Source organism: Bubalus kerabau, chromosome 1 (genome assembly GCF_029407905.1).
Source record: "Bubalus kerabau isolate K-KA32 ecotype Philippines breed swamp buffalo chromosome 1, PCC_UOA_SB_1v2, whole genome shotgun sequence".
NCBI lineage: Eukaryota > Metazoa > Chordata > Mammalia > Artiodactyla > Bovidae > Bubalus > Bubalus kerabau.
In genome coordinates, this window is record NC_073624.1 from 181,293,256 (window position 1) to 181,315,204 (window position 21,949).

General features: G+C 47.7%; 2 protein-coding genes across 2 annotated transcripts; one reads left to right on the forward strand and one right to left on the reverse strand.

The window, feature by feature from the left end:
- Positions 1-385: 385 nt before the first annotated feature.
- On the reverse strand, positions 386-19,377 carry DAND5 (DAN domain BMP antagonist family member 5). The gene is given in 5 exon segments (XM_055539229.1): positions 386-1,069; positions 1,072-1,129; positions 1,783-1,847; positions 5,512-5,595; positions 19,320-19,377. Coding segments are annotated over 5 exon segments (531 nt in total). The 3' UTR covers positions 386-803.
- Positions 19,359-21,813, forward strand: GADD45GIP1 (GADD45G interacting protein 1). Its single transcript, XM_055543299.1, has 2 exons — positions 19,359-19,725; positions 21,456-21,813. Exons 1-2 carry the CDS (start codon positions 19,376-19,378, stop codon positions 21,772-21,774), a joined length of 669 nt encoding a protein of 222 aa, XP_055399274.1. The 5' UTR covers positions 19,359-19,375; the 3' UTR covers positions 21,775-21,813.
- The last annotated feature ends 136 nt before the right edge of the window (positions 21,814-21,949 follow it).

A 21,949-nucleotide genomic window follows, 5' to 3' on the forward strand; every position in this document is an offset into this window, starting at 1 on the left:
ACTCTGAGGAAGTGATTTTGTCTCTTGGGGCCTCAGTTTCCTTTTCCATAAAATGGGATGCTACTGGGACTTCTCTGGTGGTCCAGCAGTTAAGACACGGCACTTCCACTGCAGGGAGCGTGAGTTCAATACCTGGTCAGAGAACTAATGTCCCACATGCTGAGTGGAGTAGCCAAAAAGTAAAAAAAAGAAATGAAAGGATGCTACTAACCTCTATATCATGGGGCTACTCTGAGGATGACATGAGTTGTGAACGTAGTGAAAATGTTAGCTGCTCAGTCGTGTCCAACTCTTTGCGACTCCATGTACTGTAGCCTGCCAGCCTCCTCTATTCATAGAATTCTCCAGGCAAGAATACTGGAGTGAGTAGCCATTCCCTTCTCCAGGGGATCTTCCCGACCCAAGGATCGGACCCAGGTCTCCTGCATTACAGGCAGATTCTTTATCATCTGAGCCACGAGTTAGTGCCTATCAAATACTTAAGAGCAGGGCCTGGCAAACAGTAAATGCTCAATAATTGTGCGCTTTGACCCCCACAGCTGGGTCTGGGCCTGGCGTCCCCAAGAGCAGGGAGGACTCTGGACATCCGACTGGCTGTCCCTGCATCCCTGGTTGCTGGACCCAGTGTGCATGGTCCAGGTCAGCGCTTCTCTCAGCCTGTCTTCCTGCATCTCTTAAAGGTGCGTGCATCCGTGTGTCTATCTGTGATGCTCAGCTCATGCCTTTGGGCCTCACTGACACTTCTCATCCCAGGTGGCGCTAGTAATAAAGAACCTGCCTGCCAATGCAGGGGACATAAGAGACTAGAGTTCGATCCCTATGTCGGGAAGATCCCCTGGAGGAAGAAATGGCAACCCACTGCAGTATTCTTGCCTGGGAAATCCCATGGACAGAGGAGCCTGGCAGACTACAGTCCATGGAGCTGCAGAGAGTTGGACACGACTGAAGCAACTTAGCACGCACGCACAACACCCCTGAACTAACACAGTGGATGTCTTCACCTGCTGACTGGAGGATGGGCTACTGACTCAACACCAGAGGACCACAGGTGCCAAGTGCTTGTGAGCAGCACACAGCTGTTGGAGAGAATAAGCAGGGCAGATTCCAAGGCAGGGATGTAGAAGGAGCAACATTAGTCAAACAGAGGTGATTGCGAAGGTGGACAGCCATGCAGCCCAGCTCAGAGAGCACCGGGGGCTGGAGGCAGAGAGATGAGTCAAGAGCAGTGGAGTCTGGACTTCCCTGGTGGTCCAGTGGTTAAGGATCTGCCTGCCAATGCAGGGGACACAGCTTTGCTCCCTGGTCCGGGAAGATCTCACATGCTGAGGGGCAACTAAGCCCACATGCTAAAACTACTGACCCCGAGTGCTGTAACTACTAAAACCCGACAGCCTAGAGCCCGTGCCCTGCAACAAGAGAAGTCATGGCAATGAGAAGCCACACACCACAACTAGAGAATAGCCTTCACTCACTGCAGCTAGAGAAAGCCCTCGCATAGCAATGAAGACCCAGTGCAGCCAAAGTTAAATAATAAATAAATAGATAAAATTTTAAGAGAGAGAGAGCAGTGGAGTCTGGAGCCAGGGACTCCATCCGACCTTGCCTGGGTTCAATACTGACTCTGGCATCTGCTGGCTGTGTGAGTTGAGGCAACTTACTCAACCTCTCTGGGCTGCAGTTTCCTCACCTGCAAAACCATCAATGTTCAACCAGGGGAAAAAAAAAAAAAGGAAAACTGCCCTAGGCCTTTCAAAACAGAGAATTAACGCAGACCAGGGCTACTTTTCGAAAGCAGGAGATGGTGAGGTGGCCTGAGGACTGGCACTTGTAGGAAGCTGCTGCCACCGCTGGGGTGAGGGACAGTGGGAAGGGTGGTATTCCAGGATCCTTGGGTAGGCGGGGTGGATTAAACAGAAAACCCTTAGCTCACTGCCTGGTACATAGTCGGTACTCAAAAAATGCTAGTTCTTCCTGTGAGCCCTTCCAACTGAGTGGATCCAGAACTTGCTTCCAGAACATGGTCCTTCTCTGCTTAAACCTTGCACCCCACCATCCCCTCTGCCCACCTCTATATCTCTGCAACCCTTCTCTGCTCTCTCTGCCCCAGCCACCCTGGCCTCCTCACTGTTCTTTTTTTTTTTTTTTTTTTTAATATTTACTTATTTGGCTGCACCAGATCTTAGTTGTGGCATGTGGATCTCAGTTTTGGCATGTATTAACAGGATCTAGTCCCCTGACTGCAGAAGGCAATGGCACCCCACTCCAGTACTCTTGCCTGGAAAATCCCATGGACGGAGGAGCCTGGTGGGCTGCTGTCTATGGGGTCGCACAGAGCTGGACACGACTGAGCGACTTCACTTTCACTTTTCACTTTCATGCATTGGAGAAGGAAATGGCAACCCACTCCAGTGTTCTTGCCTGGAGAATCCCAGGGACGGGGGAGCCTGGTGGGCTGCCATCTATGGGGTCGCACAGTCGGACACGACTGAAGTGACTTAGCAGCAGCAGCAGCAGTCCCCTGGCCAGGGATCAAACCTGGGCCCCCTGCACTGGGAGCACAGAGTCTCAGCCACTGGACCACCAGGGAATTCCCTCTTTTCTGTTCTTTTAACTGAAGTATGTGTATGTGTGTGCTCAGTCGCTTCAGTTGTGTCTGACTGTTTGCAGCCCCACAGACTGTAGCCTGCCAGGCTCCTTTGTTCATGGGATTCTCCAGGCAAGAATACTGGAGTGGGTTGCCACGCAGTCCTCCAGGAGATCTTCCTGACCCAGAGATCAAACCCAAGTCTCTATGTCTCCGGTGTTGCAGGCAGGTTCTTAAGCACTGGTGCCACCTGGGAAGCCCCTCATTGAAGTAGAGTTGATTTACAGTGTTGTGCAAATTTCTGCTGTACAGCAAAGTGACTCAGTTATACATATATATACACTCTTTTTAATGTTCTTTTCTATTATGGTTTATCCCAGGAGATTGGATACAGTTCCCTGTGCTATACAGTAGGACCTTGTTGTCTATCCATTCTAAATGTAATAGTTTGCATCTAGTAATCCCAAACTCCCACTCTGCCCCTCCCCAACCCCTTTCCCCACTGGCAGTCCAGTTTGGTTCTCTGTGCCTGTGACTCTGTTTCTGTTTTGTAGGTAGGTTCATTTGTGCTGTATTTTAGATTCCACACTTTCTCTTTCTGACTTCACTCACTTAGAATGATAATCTGTAGCTGCATGCATGTTGCTGCCAATTGCGTTATTTCGTTCCTTTTTACGGCTGAGCAGTACTCCATTGTATAGATGTACCACATCTTCTTTATCCGCTTATCTGTTGATGGACACTTAGGCTGTTTCCAGGTCTTGGCTATTGTGAATGGTGCTGCTATGGGCATAGGGGTGCACGTATCTTTTTGAATTACAGTTTGGTTTGGGTCTAGGCCCAGGAGTGGGACTGCTGGATCGCACGGTAGTTCTGTTTCTTGCTGTTCTTTCAGTGCACCAAACTTGTGCGTGTGTGCGTGCTATGTCGCTTCAGTCATGTCCAGCTATTTGTGGCCCTACGGACTGCAGCCCACCGGGTTTCTTTGTTCATAGGATTCTCCATGCAGGAGTACTGGAATGGGTTGCCATGCCCTCCTCCAGGGGACCTTCCCAACCCAGGGACCAAACCCGACTCTCTTACGTCTTGGCAGGCGGATTCTCTACCACTAGCGCCACCTGGCAACCCCACACCAAACTTAGGCCTGCCTCCAAACCATTGCCTCTTCTGCGCCCTCCACCTGGATCTCTCTCCCATCCATCCTCCCAGAGCTCATTCCAACGCACCCTTCCCCCTTCAGAAGCACATCCAAGACAAATTCACCTTCCTGGTGGTCTCCCTCAGCACTCTCATCTCTTTCCTAAAGATTTATTCTTACGTCTCTTTAGGGGATTGCTAATGTTCCTCTCTCTCCCAGCATATCTACTCCCTGAAGACAGGGACGCTTTCCCTCTTGTTTACATCTATAGCCCAAGGCGGTGCATCGTAACAAAATCGAACACCAAACCCTAACACTCTGCCCAGCCCATGCTACTGACCTTTGAGGAACTCACTCCTTCCCACCATGCTGCGAGGCTGGAAGCATTATCATCCCCATTTACAGATGAGGACACTGAGGCTCAAAGAAGTCCCTTGCTAGCCTGAGTCTACACAGCTGCTGAGGGGCCTGCTAGCCCTTAGAGCATCTTTGTGTGCTCCTGGGAGAGCTGCAGCTCTGGGAGAGGGTACACAGCTGGATCCCAGGCCAAGGGTCCCCTCCACTGGGTGCCATATGGGACAATGGAGGTGGCTGGTCCAGAGCTGGGGGATCACCACTGAGTTGCCTGGATCAGTGAAGGTTTGCTGAATGGATAGCAAACCAAAGTGTCTTGGGAACTGACACGCTGGTAGGCATGGTCCCCCCAAACTAGAGAAGGAAATGGCAACCCACTCCAGTATTCTTGCCTGGAAAATCCCCTTGCCTAAACAGAAGCCTGGCAGGCTACAGTCCTTAGGGTTGCAAGAGTTGGGCACAACTTAACGACTAAACCACCACCAGGCATGGTCCCAGACAGTTTGCATGAGTTCTCAACTATTTTTTAAAATATTTATTTATTTGGCTCGGCCAGGTCTTCACTGCGGCATGTAGGATCTTTTTTTAGTTGCAGCCCACAAACTCTTAGTTGTGGTATGTGGGATCTAGTTTCCTGACCAGGGATCAAACTTGGGCCCTCCGCACTGGGAGTGCAGAGTCCTAGACACTGGACCACCAAGGAAGTCTCAGTTCTCAATTATCATTAACCGTCTCTTGCAAAGGTGGGAATTGAGGCACAAAGGGAAGCCACTTGCTCCGGGTCACACAGAAATCAGCAGCTAAGGCAGAAGTTGAGCTGAAGTATGCCTAGCTTCAAAGCTTGGGCCATAAATGACACTTGGTAGGAATTACCAGAATCTTTATGGAGCACCAACTGAATGCAGCTGACAGTGCTCCCTGTACCCCTCTCGTTCAGGCTGCGCAATAGCCCTTAGAAGGCAAGAACTACTATTACTTATTCATTTCTTCAACAAACACCGTGTGCCTGGCTCCGCTGTGCTATAGCAGGGATGGGGCTACAGAAGTGATTAAGGCAGGACTTCCCTGATGGTTCAGTGGCTAAGACTCCATGCTGCCAATGCAGGGGGGCCTGGGATCGATCCCTGGTCAGGGAACTAGACCCCACATGCCACAACTAAAAAAATCCTTCATGCCCTCTGGCCACGAGATGGAAAACCAGACTCAGGGGACAGGCTGGCCATAAGCAGAAGCTGGGGCCAAGATGGTGGCAATTGCTCTGGCCCGGGTGGGAGAGAAAACTAAAGATTAGAGACATTCAGCTGAAGCATGCAAGGCTGACCCCAAGGCTGACCCCAATCTGTCTGGTGCCACAGCCTGTGCTCGATCAGGACTGAGACCCAGCCCTCTCCTCCTCCTACTTGTATACTTCCTTGTGTGAGGGGCCAAGCCTTGCATAGCTCTGAGGCCACTTCCCATGGATCCAGTGGAGGAGACACAGTGGCAGCCACATCCTGCCCATGCTGCAGCCTGCCTGTCCCTAGTTACCCAGTTTGGTGCAGTCCAAGAAGGTCTTCTGGCTGCCAGGGGCAAAGGGGGGCACTGGAAAGGCTGAGGCCCCTTGACTCTGAGACGAGGTCTGATTGGCAGCAGCCCTGGACTGAGCTGGGAAATCTTGGGGTCCAGGCTTCCCCAAACCTATGGGCAGCAGGCCCCGCTGAGCTGGCTGAGGATCATGGGTCTGTCTGTCTGTTGGTCAGTCTGGGACCGGGTTCAGGGCCTTAGGCAGCCATCCCTGCTGTCTGGTAATTGGAATCTGGGGTCTCCAGATCCACTTTTTTCTTTTTCTGGCCGTTTTTCAAGGCTTGCAGGATCTGTGCAAGGATCTGTGATCAAACCTGAGTTTGATCTGCAGGGATCAAACTCAGGCACAGCAGTGAAAGCACCAAGTCCTAACCACCAAACCACCAGGAGACTCCTTCCAGATCCACTTTGAATGATTTGCCCCTGAGCTGGGCAGCCTGGGAGGCACCTCTGCAAACCTACAGTGGGGAGAAGAGTAAAACCCCTACCTGCCGGGTTCTCTCGCCTCCCCCTAGCCTGGCAGGGTATCTGGGGACTGGGCTGTGAGTGTGTAGGCTGTGCAGACCAAGAAGGGTCGATGTAGAAACAGGGGTTCAAGACACAATGCTGAACTCCCTAAGGGGCTCTTTTACCACTGGGGCCCCAATCATCCTTTAGCAAACTCAGACTTTGCAATTGGGCTTCTTGGGCTTCACTTTTTTTTTTTTTTTTTTGCAAAACACCTCAAATTTTACTCATGGTACAAAAGCATTTAATAAGTGCTATGTTGGTATAGAAAAACACACAGCTGTAGCTCATCCTTTAAAACCAGAACAGCTGAGTGAAAAGTTGGTCGAGATTCTTAGTTTTACTCGAAAAATAAAAACAAACAAAAAACTAAGGTACATATTGGGAACTGAACAACTACAGGTTTTCTTTCTAGAGATGTGACATCCATGTTTTCTGGTCAGGGATATTCTATCAAACACTGTACCAAACACAACGTGCATAACATTGTTAATTGGCTGTACCCCAAGACAAAATGTTTTTGGTGTTAAAAAAAATATTTTTTAATAAATAAAAAGAAAGAAAAAGACAATGTACTGAATCTAAGCAGACAGATGACCAGTAAAGTGGTTTGCTATCTCCTACCTGTGCTGAGCTAGACCATGGAACACAATCTTGGTAGTGCCACTGTGTTGGTTTTTTTTTTTTTTTTAAGCTTTTTAGGTTTTTTAACTTAAAAAAAAAATTATTTTTGGCTGTGCTGGGTCTTTGTTGCTGTGCAGGCTTTTCTCTAGCTGTGGGGAGCAGGGATGGCTCCAGTTGCGGTGCATAGGCTTCTTATCACCGTGGCTTCTCGTTGTGGAGCATGGGCTCTGGAGCACAGGCTCAGTAGTGGTGGTACACGGGCTTAGTTGCTCCGAGACATGTGGGATCTTCCAGGATCAGGGACCGAACCCGTGTCTCCTACACTGGCAGGCAGATTCCTTACCACTGAGCCGCCAAGGAAGAACTTGGACTTCACTTTTGACATTGAAACTTCTGACTGTGTAATCTCAAGTCCCTGAATCTCTCTGGGCCTCAGTTTCCTCTTCTGTAATATGGAGATAACAACAGTCCCTACCTGGGGGAATTCCCTGGAAGTCCAGAGGTTAGGACTCTTGTGTTCTCACTACCATGGCAGGGGTTCAATCCCTTTTTGGGGAACTAAGATCCTGCAAGCTGGGTGGTGTGGCCAAAACACAAGACAAAAGAAAAAGTCAATCTCTACTTAAAAGGCTTGTTCTGAAGGCAGGAGATAATTTATGTAAGGAGCTTCAAGCAGAGGTTGGTACACAGTAGCACTATGAGTAAGCTATGATGAACACATTGTTGGTTTGTTTTTTTTTTTTTTTTTTTCCTTTAGCACAAATTAGAAGCCAGGAATAATTCTGAGCCCTGGGGTTACAGAGGGACACCACAGAAAATGGGTCTTCACTGGCACAGGCTTTTTTTTTTTTTAACATTTATGTATTTGGCTGCACCAGGTTCTAGTTGCAGCATTTGGGATCTAGTTCCCTGACAAGGGATCAAACTCAGGCCTTCTGCACTGGGAGCTCAGAAACTTAATCACTGGACCACCAGGGAAGTTCCTGGCACAGACTGCAGAAAACAGGCAACACAGGATAAACAAGATGATTTCAGAGTCTTAACTGTTGAAAGTGAAAGTTGCTCAGTCGTGAATGACTGTAACAGTCCATGGAATTCTCCAGGCCAAAATACTCGAGTGGGTAGCTGTTCCCTGCTCCAGGGGATCTTCCCAACCCAGGGATCGAACCCAGGTCTCCCACATTGCAGGCGGATTTTACCAGCTGAGCCCCAAGGGAAGATCCTTAACTGTTAGGAAGAGACTAAAATGGAATGTGCCTTCGAGGAGTCGGGGCCCCCAGGGTGGCCAGGGAAGGTCCTCCTGTGGAGGTGGATTTTTGCAGAGACCCTAGGTGGGAACGGCACAGTGGGGAGTGGTGGTTGGAGTGCTCGAGGCAGATCAACGGTCGGCCACGTCGTGTTAGTCTTTGGGACCTCGGGGTCGCCTGGCCCTGGCATCTGCGAGGTCCCCGTCTCGCACCCAGGTGAGGAGTTGCAGCCAGTGGGCCATGGGAAGCGGCCGAGCCGGTCCTCCCCGCGCCTCCCCGCGACTGTGATGGGGTGCGCTTGCCCTCTGGCGGTAACTCTCGGCATTGTATGCCGTCCGTGCAATGGACACCGGCCTCATAGCTCCCCACGTGAAGGTGCACGGGTACCTCCCACTCAGCCTTCTACATCCGATTCCCTGAGCGTGCCCCCCTCTGCGATCTTCCCTTCCGCTGTCCTCTAAACCGAGCTGATGGCAGCGCCAACCTGCCAGATACTAAGGCTCCAAACTTGGGAGCATCTTTAACCTCTCTCTGACTTCACCCCTTCCCCAATTTGGTATGACGGCAGGTCCCATCCACTTCAGAATATGTCCAGAATTCGCCCACTTCTCACTGCCTCCTCTGTCCCGCACCTGGACATGGTCTCCATCATCTCCCACCTGAACTTGAGCCCCCTCCGCCCTGGGACCCCAGCTCCTGCCTCCTTCCTCCCCAAAATCTGTTCCCCGTACAGCCCCCAGAGAGTGCCTGTGAGGACCTGAGGCGGGGCACGCCCTTCCTCTGCTCCTCCGCGTTCAGGGATCCCATCTCACTCAGGAACAGCAAAGAATTCTCCCTGCAGCCCTCCAGGCCTCGCCCTGTCTGCTCCCATCACCTCCCCACACACCCCCAACCCCCACTCCCCACCCCCCATCCCCTACCCTTACCCCATCCCCCACACTCATCTCTCCACACTCTCTCCCCCGTTTTCTCACTGCCTCCAGTCACGCGGTGCTGTGCTCAGTCGCTCAGTCATGTCTGACTCTTTGCAACCCCATGGACTCCTCTCTGCAACCTGCCAGGCTCTTTTGTCCATGGGACTCTCCAGTCAAGGATACTGGAGTGGGTTGCCATGCCCTCCTCCAGGGGATCTTCCTGACCTAGGAACAGAATCTTGTCTCTCGAGTCTCCTGCAGTGCAGGTGGATTCTTTACGGCACTCCGGACCTCTTTACTATTCTCTAGACTCACCAGGCCAGAGAAGGCGATGGCACCCCACTCCAGTACTCTTGCCTGGAAAATCCCATGGACAGAGCAGCCTGGTAGGCTGCAGTCCATGAGGTCGCTAAGTCGGACGCAACTGAGAGACTTTACTTTCACTTTTCACTTTCATGCATTGGAGAAGGAAATGGCAACCCACTCCAGTGTTCTTGCCTGGAGAATCCCAGGGACAGAGGAGCCTGGTAGGAGGCCGTTTATGTGGTCACACAGAGTCGGACACGACTGAAGCAACTTAGCAGCAGCAGCAGCAGCAGACTTACCAGACATAATCCCATAATCCCACACAGCTGTACAAGGCTGCAACACTCTTAAGTTTCAACATGGAAAGAGAGCATTAAAAAAAAAATATGAAGTTAAGAAAATTTCACAAGGTGCTGACCTTTTGGGGAAAGACGTTAATTTACAGGTATTTGCAGAGTGAAAAGAGCAGCAGGATTTTCCTGTTGGGGAGGGGCATGTAAATAGGCATGATGAGATGAGGGGCTTCATTTTAGAGTTAAAAATTCAATGCAAAAAAATGCAAAGACAAAGATAGAGAAATACAAACCCGAAAACAATGAATACCTTTGTTCTGCCCCCTGTGTTTTTGTTTTGCTTTGCTTTTTTTTTTTTTCCTGGTTGCACAGTGCCCCATGAGTAATCTCAGCTCCCCAGCCAGGGATTGACCCCGTGTCCCTGCAGTGGAAACTCAGAGTCTTAACCGCTGGACAGCCAGGTAGTCCTGCCCCCTTGTTTTTTAAGGGAAGTATTGATATTTTGGGCATTCAAACAAGTATAGATAAAAATAGATAAAACACATTATAGATATAGATAAATATATGGTAATATGTATATAATATAGGTATATACAAATAGAATATATAGGACGCCCCTGGTGGTCCAGGGGTTTCCCTAGTGGCTCCGCGGTAAACAACCTACCTGCCAATGCAGGAGACTCCGGCTCAGGCCCTGGGTTGGGAAAATCCCCTGGAGAAGGAAATGGCCACCTACCCCAGTACTCTTGCCTGGGAATTCCCATGGACAGAGGTGCCTTGCTGGGCTACAGTCCATGGGGTCACAAAGAGTCAGACGTGACTTATCGACTAAACAACAACAACAATTGGTGGTCCAGTGGCTAAGACTCCTAGTTTCCAGTACAGGGGGGCTGAGTTCGATCCCTGATCAGGGAACTAAATCCCAGCAGCCGCTACTGAAAAATCCCTCATGCCTCAAGGAAGATCCAGCATAGTCAAGTAAATACATTATATATGGGAGGAGGGGAGAGAAAGAGATAAAAATACAACCCCACTGTACTCATTACCCTGTACTCATTTGTTGGATCATAGAAAAAGCTAGGGAATTTTCTTTAAAAATCTATTTCTGCCTCATTCACTACACTAACCTTTGACTGTGTGGATCACAACAAAACTGGAAAACTCTTAAAGAGATGGGAATACCAGACCACCTTACCTGTCTCCTGAGAAATCTGTATGCAGGTCAAGAAGCAACAGTCAGAACCTTACATGGAACAACTGACTAGCTCAAAATCGGGAAAGGAATATGTCAAGGCTGTATATTGTCACCCTGCTTATTTAACTTATATGTAGAGTACATCATGCAAAATGCAAAATGCCGGGCTGGATGACTCACAACCTGGAATCAAGATTGTTGGGAGAAGTATCAATAACCTCAGATATGCAGATGACACCACCCTAGTGGCAGAAACTGAAGAGGAACTAAAGAGCCTCTTGATGAGAATGAAAGAGAAGAGTGAAAAAGCTGGCTTAAAACTCAACATTCAAAAAACTAAGATCATGGCATTCAGTCCCATCACTTCACTGCAAATAGATGGAGAAAAAGTGGAAACAGTGATAGATTTTATTTTCTTGGGCTCCAAAAGCACTGCAGATGGTGACTACAGCCACAAAATTAAAAAACACTTGCTTCTTGGAAGAAAAGCTATGACAAACCTAGACAGCATATTAAAAAGCAGACACATCGCCTTGCTGACAAAGATCCGTGTAGTCTGGGCTATGGTTTCTCCAGTAGTCATGGATGGATGTGAGCTGGACTGTAAAGAAGACTGAGCACAAAAGAATTGATGCTTGCAAACTGTGGTGCTGGGGAAGACTCTTGAGAGTCCCTTGGACAGAAAGCAGATCAAACCAGTCAGTCCTAAAGGAAATTAACCCTGAATATTCAGGACTGATGCTGAAGCTGAAGCTCCAATACTTTGGCCACCTGTTTTGAAGAGCTCACTTATTGGAAAAGATCCTGATGTTGGGGAAGGTTGAAGGCAGGAGAAGGGGGAGACAGAGGATAAGATGGTTGGATGGCATCACCAACTCAATGAACATGAATTTGAGCAAACTCCAGGAGATAGTGAAGGACAGGGAAAGCTGGCATGCTGCAGTTCATGGAGTCATAAAGAGTGACTTAGTGACTGAACAACAACTCATTACCCCAATTGAGAAATAAAAGGTTACAAATATGAGAGAAACTGACTTTATACTTGTCCTTAAACCTTGAATTTGCCAATTTTAATCCTGGAGACTGGTAGTCACAGTTTTACTATGTACCTGTCCATTCAGAAAAGATACAAAAGATTGTTTTGTATAAAACAATACATATGGTATCTTAATGTATCCTTTTAACCTTCATCTGTCCTCCCCTTCATGTTCCTTCATTTTCACTGCTTAAGAGTATTTCACTGCACATACCTACTCCCCAGTTTTTTTCTCCATTGTCCATTTTTTTAACTGTCACAAACCATCTTGCAAAGAATATTCTCAAAAGTGGTTCTTCTGCACCTGGCTTTTTGCACTTACTCTATCTGCAAGTTTGCTCCTTATCGTGGTTCAAGTTCCTGGCTACATGTTAGAGACACTTGTCCAGACTGTGCTGCAAATCAATCAGTACATTGGATTCCCAGCTTACAATTCAGCATGCATGTGTGTGCTCAGTTGCATCTGACTCTTTGAGACCCCATGGACTGTAGCCTGCCAGGCTCCTCTGTCCTTGGAATTTTCCAGGCAAGGATACTGGAGTGGGTTGCCATTTCCTACTCCAGGGGATCTTCCCAAACTAGGGATCAACTCCCATGTCTCTTGCATCTCCTGCATTGGCAGGCAGATTCTTTACCACTAGCACCACCTGGGAAGCCCCTGGTCCCCAAATTTCCTAGTCTGGTAGCAAATCAGCTCAGAAATCCACATCTGTCTGCCTATCAGCCCCATTCCAGGCACTTTCTTCCTGCTTCATCTCCACTGTAATTATTTGTATGTCTCACCCACAAGACTGAGGTGTTTGAGGTCAGGGACCAACTCTTTAAAGGTGTTTGAGGTCAGGGACTTCATTTTGTATGTCATCAAAGTTCCAAGGGCTTCCCAGGCAGCGCTAGTGGTAAAGAACCCACCCGCCAATGCAGGAGACACGGGTTCCATCCTTGGGTTGGGAAGATCTCCTGGAGGAGGAAATGGCTACCCACTCCACTATTCTTGCCTGGAAAATTCCATGGACACAGGAACCTGGCAGGCAGTCCATAGGGTCAGAGAGCCAGATACAAGTGACTTAGCATGAACAAAGTTCCAAGAAGCCAGGGAGGTGTCCGCTGAGTCAAACCTGAATGACAAGGAATAGCCTACCATGGGGGCTTCCCTAGTAGCTCAGATGGTAAAGTATTTGCCTGCAATGCAGGAGACCCAGGTTTGATCCCTGGGTTGGGAAGATTTCCTGAAGAAGGAAATGGCAACCTACTCCAGTATTCTTGCATGGAGAATTTCATGGAGAAAGGAGGCTGGCGGGCTACAGTCCATGGGGTCAAAGAGTCAGATATGACTAAGCGACTAACACACACACACCATGGGACTTCCCTGGTGGTCCAGTGGTTAAGACACCACACTTCTGCAGGGGACTCAGGTTAAATCCTCAGGGAACTAAGATCCTGCATGCCTCGAGGCATGGCCAAAAAAACAGAAGAAAAAAAAAAAAAAGAGTCCACCAGGTATAGATCCTGGGAGACAGTTCTAAGCTTGGCAGCAGGAAAGGTAATGCAAATGCCCTGAGGCCACTGCAGGTCAGAGGCCACCCTGGTACCCCTAATGGGTACCCCTAATGGGTACTTCTACCTCCTAATGCCCCTTCTACCTCCGAATGGGTCTTCCTGCTTCTCTACATTTTGCTCCATCAATGTTTTTTCTCTTCAGAAGCCAAAGGAGAATCATAAGTCATATTCATTACTGCTCTGCTCAGAGACCTCCCATGGCTCCCCATTGTCCTTGGAATAAAACCAGAAACTCTTGCCCTAGCTTATATTTCCTGCATGGCTGGCCACTACCTAACACTATTCACTTCACCTCCTCCTTCAATCCACTTCATCACGGGACTTCAGCCACACTGGTTATCTGTCCCTCAGCAAACCTTGGGGACAGACTTGTTTGAGCACCTCAAAGAAAGTTCCCTGAGTGGGCACATAGGGACACAGTAAGGGCAGTTTACTGAAGCACCATTTCGCCAGTCAAGAAAAATTGGAAACAAATGTCCATCACAACAGCATGACAGAATAATGATAGTTTATTCATACTATGGACAATATCAAACAGGTACTTTATTTCATTTTTTAGATTATTTTCTCCTTGTGGCATGCATTCTTAGTTCCCTGGCCAGGGATTGAACTTGTGCACCCTGCAGTGAAAGCATAGGACTTCCTAATCACTGGGCCACCGGGGAAGTTCCTGAGCAGACTCTTTTTTTTCCAATTTTTAAAAAATCACTAAACACAGTAAGAAATACATTTTATATTATGAACTAGAGGTAGCAGACTGTAGTTTCCAAAAAGGCCTAAATAATATGCCCTGGGACTTCCCTGGTAGCCCAGTGGTTAAGAATCTGCCTTGCAATGCAGGGAATGTTGGTTTGATCCCTGGTCAGGGCAGTAAGATCCCATATGCCATGAACCAACTAAGCCTGAGGACCACAACTTCTGAGTTTGAGTGCCACAATGGACAACACTGAATGACACAATGAATATCCCACACGGTACAATGAAGGCCAGATGCAGCCAAATACTATAAATAAATAAATACTTGAAAAAATATGTCCTATCCTACATGTTCTACATACAATCCTTTGTATGCAATTGTGACAATGTGACCCTGAGACTCCTTTGAGTGAAAAGGTCTCTGACCCCTACCCTTGAACCTAGAGAATGTTGGTGACTGGTGGGACCAACAGAGAGACCACTGGTGGCTGTTCCAGCCAATACCTTAGCTGAATATCCAGCCAGAAGCCACTGTAAGTCATGAATGAATAAAGATGCTTTCTGATGATTCTAGCTGCCAAGTGTTAAGTCATTCAACTTTCAATTATTCCCACTGGGGGCTGCAGACAGCATGGAACAGAGACAACCATCCCCACTGGGGCTGGGCAAACTCCTGATCTACACAATCAATAAGCATAACAAAATAGTTGTTTGGGGAAGGTTTGTTACCATTGATGATAACTGCATCACCAGTATACATACATACATGCATATGTGACAGAAATAAATGTTTTACCAAATAATACTTACCGTTAGTACATGTGATACAACCTGACATTTTAATATTCTGTATTTTTCATTAATAATAGCTGCTATTATACCCATGTCCACAGGAGCATTATTCACAATAGCCAAAAGGTAGAAGCAACCCAAATGCCCGTCAGTGGATGAACAGAAAAACACACAGTGGTGAATATCTGCAATGAAATATTACTCAGCCTTAAAAAAGAAGGAAATTCTAACCCTTGAGGACATTTTGCTCAGTGAAATAAGCCAGTCACAAAAGGACAAATACCGTATGATTCCACTTACATGAAGTCCCAAGAGTAGTCACATTCACAGAGACAGAAATTAGAATGGGGATTACCAGGAGCTGAGGGAAGTGGAGAATGGAGAGTTAGTTGCTTAATGGGGAAAGAGTTTCAGTTTTACAAGATGACAAATTCCTGGAAATGGATGGTGGTAATGGTTGTACAACAGAGTGAATGTGCTTAATGCCACTGAATAGTAATGGACCTTAAAATGGTTGTGAGAATTTCCTTAATGATCCGATGGTTAAGAGTCCACCCGCCAATGCAGCGGACACAGGTTCAATGCCTAGTCTGGGAAGATTCCACACACCGTAAGGCAACCAAGCCCTTGTGCTACAGCTACTGAGCCCACATGCCCTAGAACTGGTGCTCTGCAACAAGAGAAGCCACCACAATGAGAAGCCCAAGCACCACAGCTAGAGAGTAGCCCCAGCTAGCCACAACTAGAGAAAGCCCTCAAGCAGCAACAAAGCAGCATAGCCAAAAAAAGTTACAACAGTAAGTTTTATGTGTGCTACATCATTTAAAAAAATAAATAATTTTTAAAAATTAAAAGAAGTTTTCTATGAATCATTCTTCCCTTAACTGTAAACCCAGAGATAAATGCTGGTTGGAACCCAGTTCCCTGACTTCCTGAATCAATAATGGGCCCTGTGACCCACACTGTGAAAAACACAGCTGCTGCTAAGTCGTTTCAGTCGTGTCCAACTCTGTGTGATTCCATAGATGGCAGCCCACCAGGCTCCCCCGTCCCTGGGATTCTCCAGGCAAGAACACTGGAGTGAGTTGCCATTTCCTTCTCCAATGCGTGAAAGTGAAGTCGCTCAGTCGTGTCCAACTCGTAGCGACCCCATGGACTGCAGCCTACCAGGCTCCTCCATCCAAGGCAAGAAGAATACTGGAGTGGGGTGCCATTGCCTTCTCCAGAAAAGCACAGCTACACAGTAGAAATCTACCTGAATCCACTTGGAGATATCTGGAAACCAAGAGGCTGAGGGAAAAAAGTTGCAAACTAATGTATTCAGGATACCATTTATGCAAACTGTTTAAAATATATTAATGCATTAATATTGTTCTCACACTCTAGATAAGTAATGAATGCATAAAGACTGGTCTTGGAAGAATAAGCTGATTTCAATAAGCTGTTAGTCCTGAGTAGGGTGATGGGTGCAGGGGGTAAAGGGTGGAGGGAAGACTGGCATCTGTAGCAGAGGCCTTACTGTCACTAGAAATTTTTGTAATAGGGCTCGTTTTATTTAAAGAAATTAAACACACACACACACACACACACACACACACCCTGAAGCAAGGGAGCCAAAGCATGAGTATTTGTTAAACCTGGGTGATGACCGAATGACTGTAGTCTTCTGTCCTTGTGAAATAAATAATCCATTAGCACTGTAAATAAGACACTATAGGGACTTCCCTGGTGGTCCAGTGGTTAAGACCTTGCCTTCCAATGCAGGCGTTGTGGGTTTGATCCCTCATCAGTCAGGGGGTTAAGATCCCACATGCCTCGGGGGCCAAAAAACAAAAATACAAAAAGAAGCAATATTGTTAACAAATTCATAAAAATTCAAAAAAAGAATGTATAAACCAATGGTAGGATACATAAGAAACTAACACAAGTGATGGAGGAGGGGCTCCAAGGAAGCAGAGGATGAGAGACAGGTGGGAGTAGGACTTCTCGCTGAAATCCTTTTTGTTGCGTGTATTTTCATTTTTCTAAATTGCAAAATATAATAAAGCTACAGGAAAGTGTGCAACCCACACATATACAATTATATCCAACTGAAAGAATAATTATAACTCAGGCATCACTAAAGCCTGGATCAAGAAATCACTGAATACAGTCCATTTAGAGAAAAGCTAACAGAATGGGAATGCCCAGCTCAGTGATCTGTTACAAAGCAAACCCCTCCCATACCTGCCACATGACCACCACCCAGCTGCCTCCTTATCCCCACCAGAGGTGTACCATCCTGACTTCCAGAATGGTCACTGTTTGGCTTTTCTTTATCTTTTACCTCTTAAAAAGAGTGCATCCATAATAACACTAGGATTTTTCAACTTTATATGAAAAGGACAATTTGTGTAAACTTTGTTTCTGTTGTTGAGTTGCTAAGTCATGTCAGACTAAAAGAGCCCTTGGACTGTAGCCTGCCAGGCCCCTCTGTCCATGGGGTTCTCCAGGCAAGAATACTGGAGTGGGTTGCCAGTTCCTCCTCCCGGGGAACTTCCTCACCCAGGGATTGAACCGGAGTCTCCTGCCTTGGCAGGTGAATTCTTTACCACTGAGCCACCAGGGAAGCCCTTCCATGACCAAAAACATTCCTTTCTGAAAAAGAATCATTTGGGTCCCACTTCCTTTGGTGCATAAGATGTTGATGAGAATCATCCACAAGGCAGTGAGCAGCTGTGAATGCTGTGTGGTATTCTGTTGGCTGAAACATCAACATTCAGGGATCCACTCGACTGCAGACGGACTCAGGTGCGAACTGTTTTCAGCTTGAGATTAATATATATGAAATAGATAGTACTGCTATGAACTATGAACATTCTTGTCCAGGCTCCCTGGCTCCCTGGGCAAATGGCATTTTCTAAAATACTAAAATATACATAACATAAAATTTACATTTTAACCATTTTCAAGTGTACTGCTCAGTGGCATTAAGCATTCACAACGTTATGAAACCACCATCACCACCCATCTCCAGAACTTTTTCATCATCCCAAACAGAAATTCTATACCTATTGAGCACCTATACTCAATACAATATATATCCACTGTACCTATTGAGCAGTAACTCCCATTCCCCAGTCCCCTGCCCCTCCCAGGCACGCTCCGACTTGCTGACTCTATGAATCTGACTCCTTTAGGGACCTCATGTAAGTGAAATCATATAACTTATGTCCTTTTCTGACTGCCTTATTTCACTCACTGTAATGGCTTTCAATTTCATCCATGCTGTAGCGTGGGTCAGAATTTCCTCCTTTTTCAAGGTGGAAATCCTTTTTCAAAAATAGTATTTAGTTTCTACACCAGGATTGAATGTTTTAAACATTTTAACATACAAAAACTTAAAAGGCATATAGTAACTATTTACAATATGATGTAAAGTAAAATTTCTATATAAATATCGTAAATAATATTTACATTCAAATTCAAGTGTTATAGACAGAATTGTTAGTGTTAGCCCCTCAGTCATGTCCAACTCTTTGCAACCCCATAGACTGTAGCCCACCAGGCTCCTCTGTCCATGGAATTCTCCAGGCAAGAATAATACTAGAATGGGTAGCCATTCTCCTCTCCAGGGTATCTTCCCCACCCAGGGATCAAACCCAGGTCTCCTGCATTGCAGGCAGATTGTTTACCATCTGAGCCACCAGGGAAGGCCCACAAAATGTAAACATTTAAATAAATGTTAAGGAAAGTTTTAAGTAATTATTCAAAATTAAAATTTAAATAAATACATTAAAATCAAATGAAAAGGCATAATATAAATAATGTTATGAACAATGTTTAAATAAGTATTTATATAAAATTTAAATATTTAGGGCTTCCGTGGTGGTGCTGTAAGAAATCGTCTGCCGATACGGGACACGGTTTGTTCCCTGGTCCCGAAGATTCCACACGCTGAAGGGCAACCGAATCCCTTTCCCGCAAGTACCGAGCCAGCGTGCGGCAACTACAGAAGCCCATGGCCCTAGAAAATAGCCAGGGGTTGCTTTCCCCTTGGTTCAGCGGGTAAAAAATCCTCCTGTAATGCATGAGACGTAGAAGACACTGCTTCGATCCCTGGTCAGGAAGATCCCCTGGAGGAGGAAATGGCAATCCACTCCAATATTCTTGCCTGGATTAAAAAAAAATTAAATATGTTGCATAGATTTAAAAGTTAAAATATAAAATAATACGTAGATTGAACTCAAAACGAAAATATTTCAGTGTTTTAAATAAATATTTAAATGATGGTTTAAATTTAAAACATTTAAATGTTAATATTTAAATGCTATTTTTAACATAAAATTAAATTTTAAATATGAACAAAAAACCAAGAAAAAATTTAAATACGATTTTAATAAATCAACTGCTACAGGAAATTTTATAATTATACTTGAAGATGTGTAAAAAATAAGACTACTCCCCTCTTCTCCCTGCGCGGAACTGAGGCAGCCAAGTTCCTTGCCTCCTCCCGACCCCCAGCGGACCTCACGCGCAGGCAGCGCCTTGGCCAGCCCGGCCTGCTCGCGAGGACCCCGCACGGCCAACATGGCTGCGCCCATGCGGCAGGCTCGCAGCCTGTTCGGGTGGGTGACGACCCTGGGCCCGGGCTCCCGCGGCTACCGAGCGCCGCCGCCTCCGCGCCGCTCACGGGAGCCCTGGTGGCCCGACCCGGATGACCCACTGACCCCGCGCTGGCAGCTGGGGCCGCGCTACGCAGCTAAGCAGTTCGCGCGGCATGGCGCCGCCTCCGGTGTTGACCCCGGTTCTCTGTGGCCGTCGCGGGAACAGCTGCTCGAGCTGGAGGCTGAGGAGCGAGAATGGTACCCGAGCCTGGCGGTCATGCAGGAATCGCTGCGGGTGCAGCAGCTGGCCGAAGAGCAGAAGCGACAAGCCAGGTGCGGTCGGGCGGGAGCGGGACTGCGGGCCGACGGTGAACTGTGCATCAACAGTGCTTACTCCATCGGGCGGTTTGCATGTAGTATTTACGTGCACGCTCACCTAGATGCGAAAAGACTTCTGGCTAAGTTCATTTAGTCATCGGTCAACAAATCTTTACTTAGCGCCTACTCTGAGCAAGGCCATGTCCCGGGTGCTGAGGGCATAGTGGGGAACAAAATCAATTTCAAATGGTGACCCAGAGTCATTAGGAAGATAAAACTGGGTGGAGCCTGCAGGCCTGAGGGTGACTTCGCCTTGGTAGGCCTCAGGCTTCTCTGAGAACTTGACATTTAAAATGTTTAAGCAGAGACCTGTTGGGCTTCCCTTGTGGCTCAGCTGGTAAAGAATCCACCTGCAATGCGGGAGACCTAGGTTCGGTCCCTGGGTTGGGAAGATCCCCTGGAGCAGGGAAAGGCTACCCACTCCCATATTCAGGCCTGGAGAATTCCATGGACTGTGTAGTCCATGGAGTCACAAAGAGTCAGACATGACTGAGCAACTTAAGAGAGAGATGAATGATCAGCGGTAGCCATGGAAAGATCTTAGGGAGAATGTTCTTGGTAAAGGGAACAGCTGGTGCAAACGCCCTGAGGTAGGTATGTGCTTTAAGAAACAGCCTGGACATTAGTGTGGCTGGGGAGGTGTGAGAGGTAATGGAGCATGGGATCAAGGGTACAGATCGGACTTGGGAGGCAGGTCTGAAGGATTTAGAGGGAAGAATGGAAGCAAAAGTGAAGATATTGATTGTGCCACTTACTGAAGAGAGGGGGCAGCGAAGGCAGGCGAGTGTGTTCCTGGTGTTTACTGTTCTTGTCCTCACAGCAGCTCTAAGAGGAAGAGGGAATCACCCTTCTTTGAGAGATAGGAAACTGAGGCCAAGGAGGGTGAAGTCACATGTCCAGTCGCCCAGTGAACGAACAGAGCTGGGATGTGAACCTATGTCAAATAAACCCAGTTATCCCAGCTGGGTGACCCTACCATGGGGCTTTCAGTTTCATGTTGCTAATCCTTAAAATGGAACAGTGACTCACACCTACCACCTATTGGAGGGAAAGGTCCCATTCATTTCTTGCCTCCACTCCTGTATCTAGAAGTGGGCCTGGCATAGAGTGGGTACTCATTGATGTCTGTAGGATGAAGGAATGTGCTATGGGAATAACACGTGGCACTTGGATGGCTCAGGAGACAGCTCAGGGAAATGCTGGGTTGACTTGGGGTCTGCTCCTAGAGTGACTGGGGCTTGCTCAAGGTTAAATACATATTTATTTCCTTGGCGGTTCAGATGGTAAAGAATCTGCAATGCAGGAGACTGGGGTTTGATCCCTGGGTTGGGAAGATCCCCTGGAGAAGAAAATAGTTACTCACTCCAGCATTCTTGCCTGGAGAATTCCATGGACAGAGGAGCCTGGCAGCTATAGTCCATGGAGTCTCAGAGTCAGACACAACTGAGTGACTAACACTGTCACTTTCACACTAGTTCCTCTCTCCTGCCTCTTGCTTCACTTGTCAAGGACTTTTCTTGACAGTTTTAATGGCCACCATAAGCCTTCCCAATCTTTCATCTCGAAATATAGGGGAGCTGGAAGAGGCAGGATGTGGGCAAAGGCTTGGGGGTGGGAGGTGGGTGGATGGGTACTGCTCTGGCTGGGTGGGGCTGCCCTCACCAACCACCCTCCTTCACCGGCAGGGAACAGCTCATTGAAGAGTGCATGGCCAAGATGCCACAGATGATTGAGAACTGGCGGCGGCAGCAGCAGGCACGCAGGGAGAAGGTGCAAGCAGACAAGGAGCGGAGGGCCCGGCTGCAGGCGGAGGCCCAGGAGCGCCTGGGATACCACGTGGACCCGAGGAGTGCCCGCTTCCAGGAGCTGCTGCAGGACTTGGAGAAGCAGCATCGCAAGCGCCTCAAGGAGGAGAAACAAAGAAAGAAGAAGGAGGCACGAGCTGCTGCGATGGCCGCTGCTGCGGCCCAGGATCCAGCAGACTCTGAAACACCCGATTCCTGAGCTGGGTTCTTTCCCAATAAAACTTGCCCCACCCCTGAAGAGCTATGTCCTCTCTTATCACACCCCTCCCTGGGCACATTGGTTCCTTCTCCAACACCTGGAGCCAGGGAATCCCCCACCCTTCCCTGGCTCTGCTCACTCAGGGGACTCAAGACCATGCTGACCAACTCTGGGG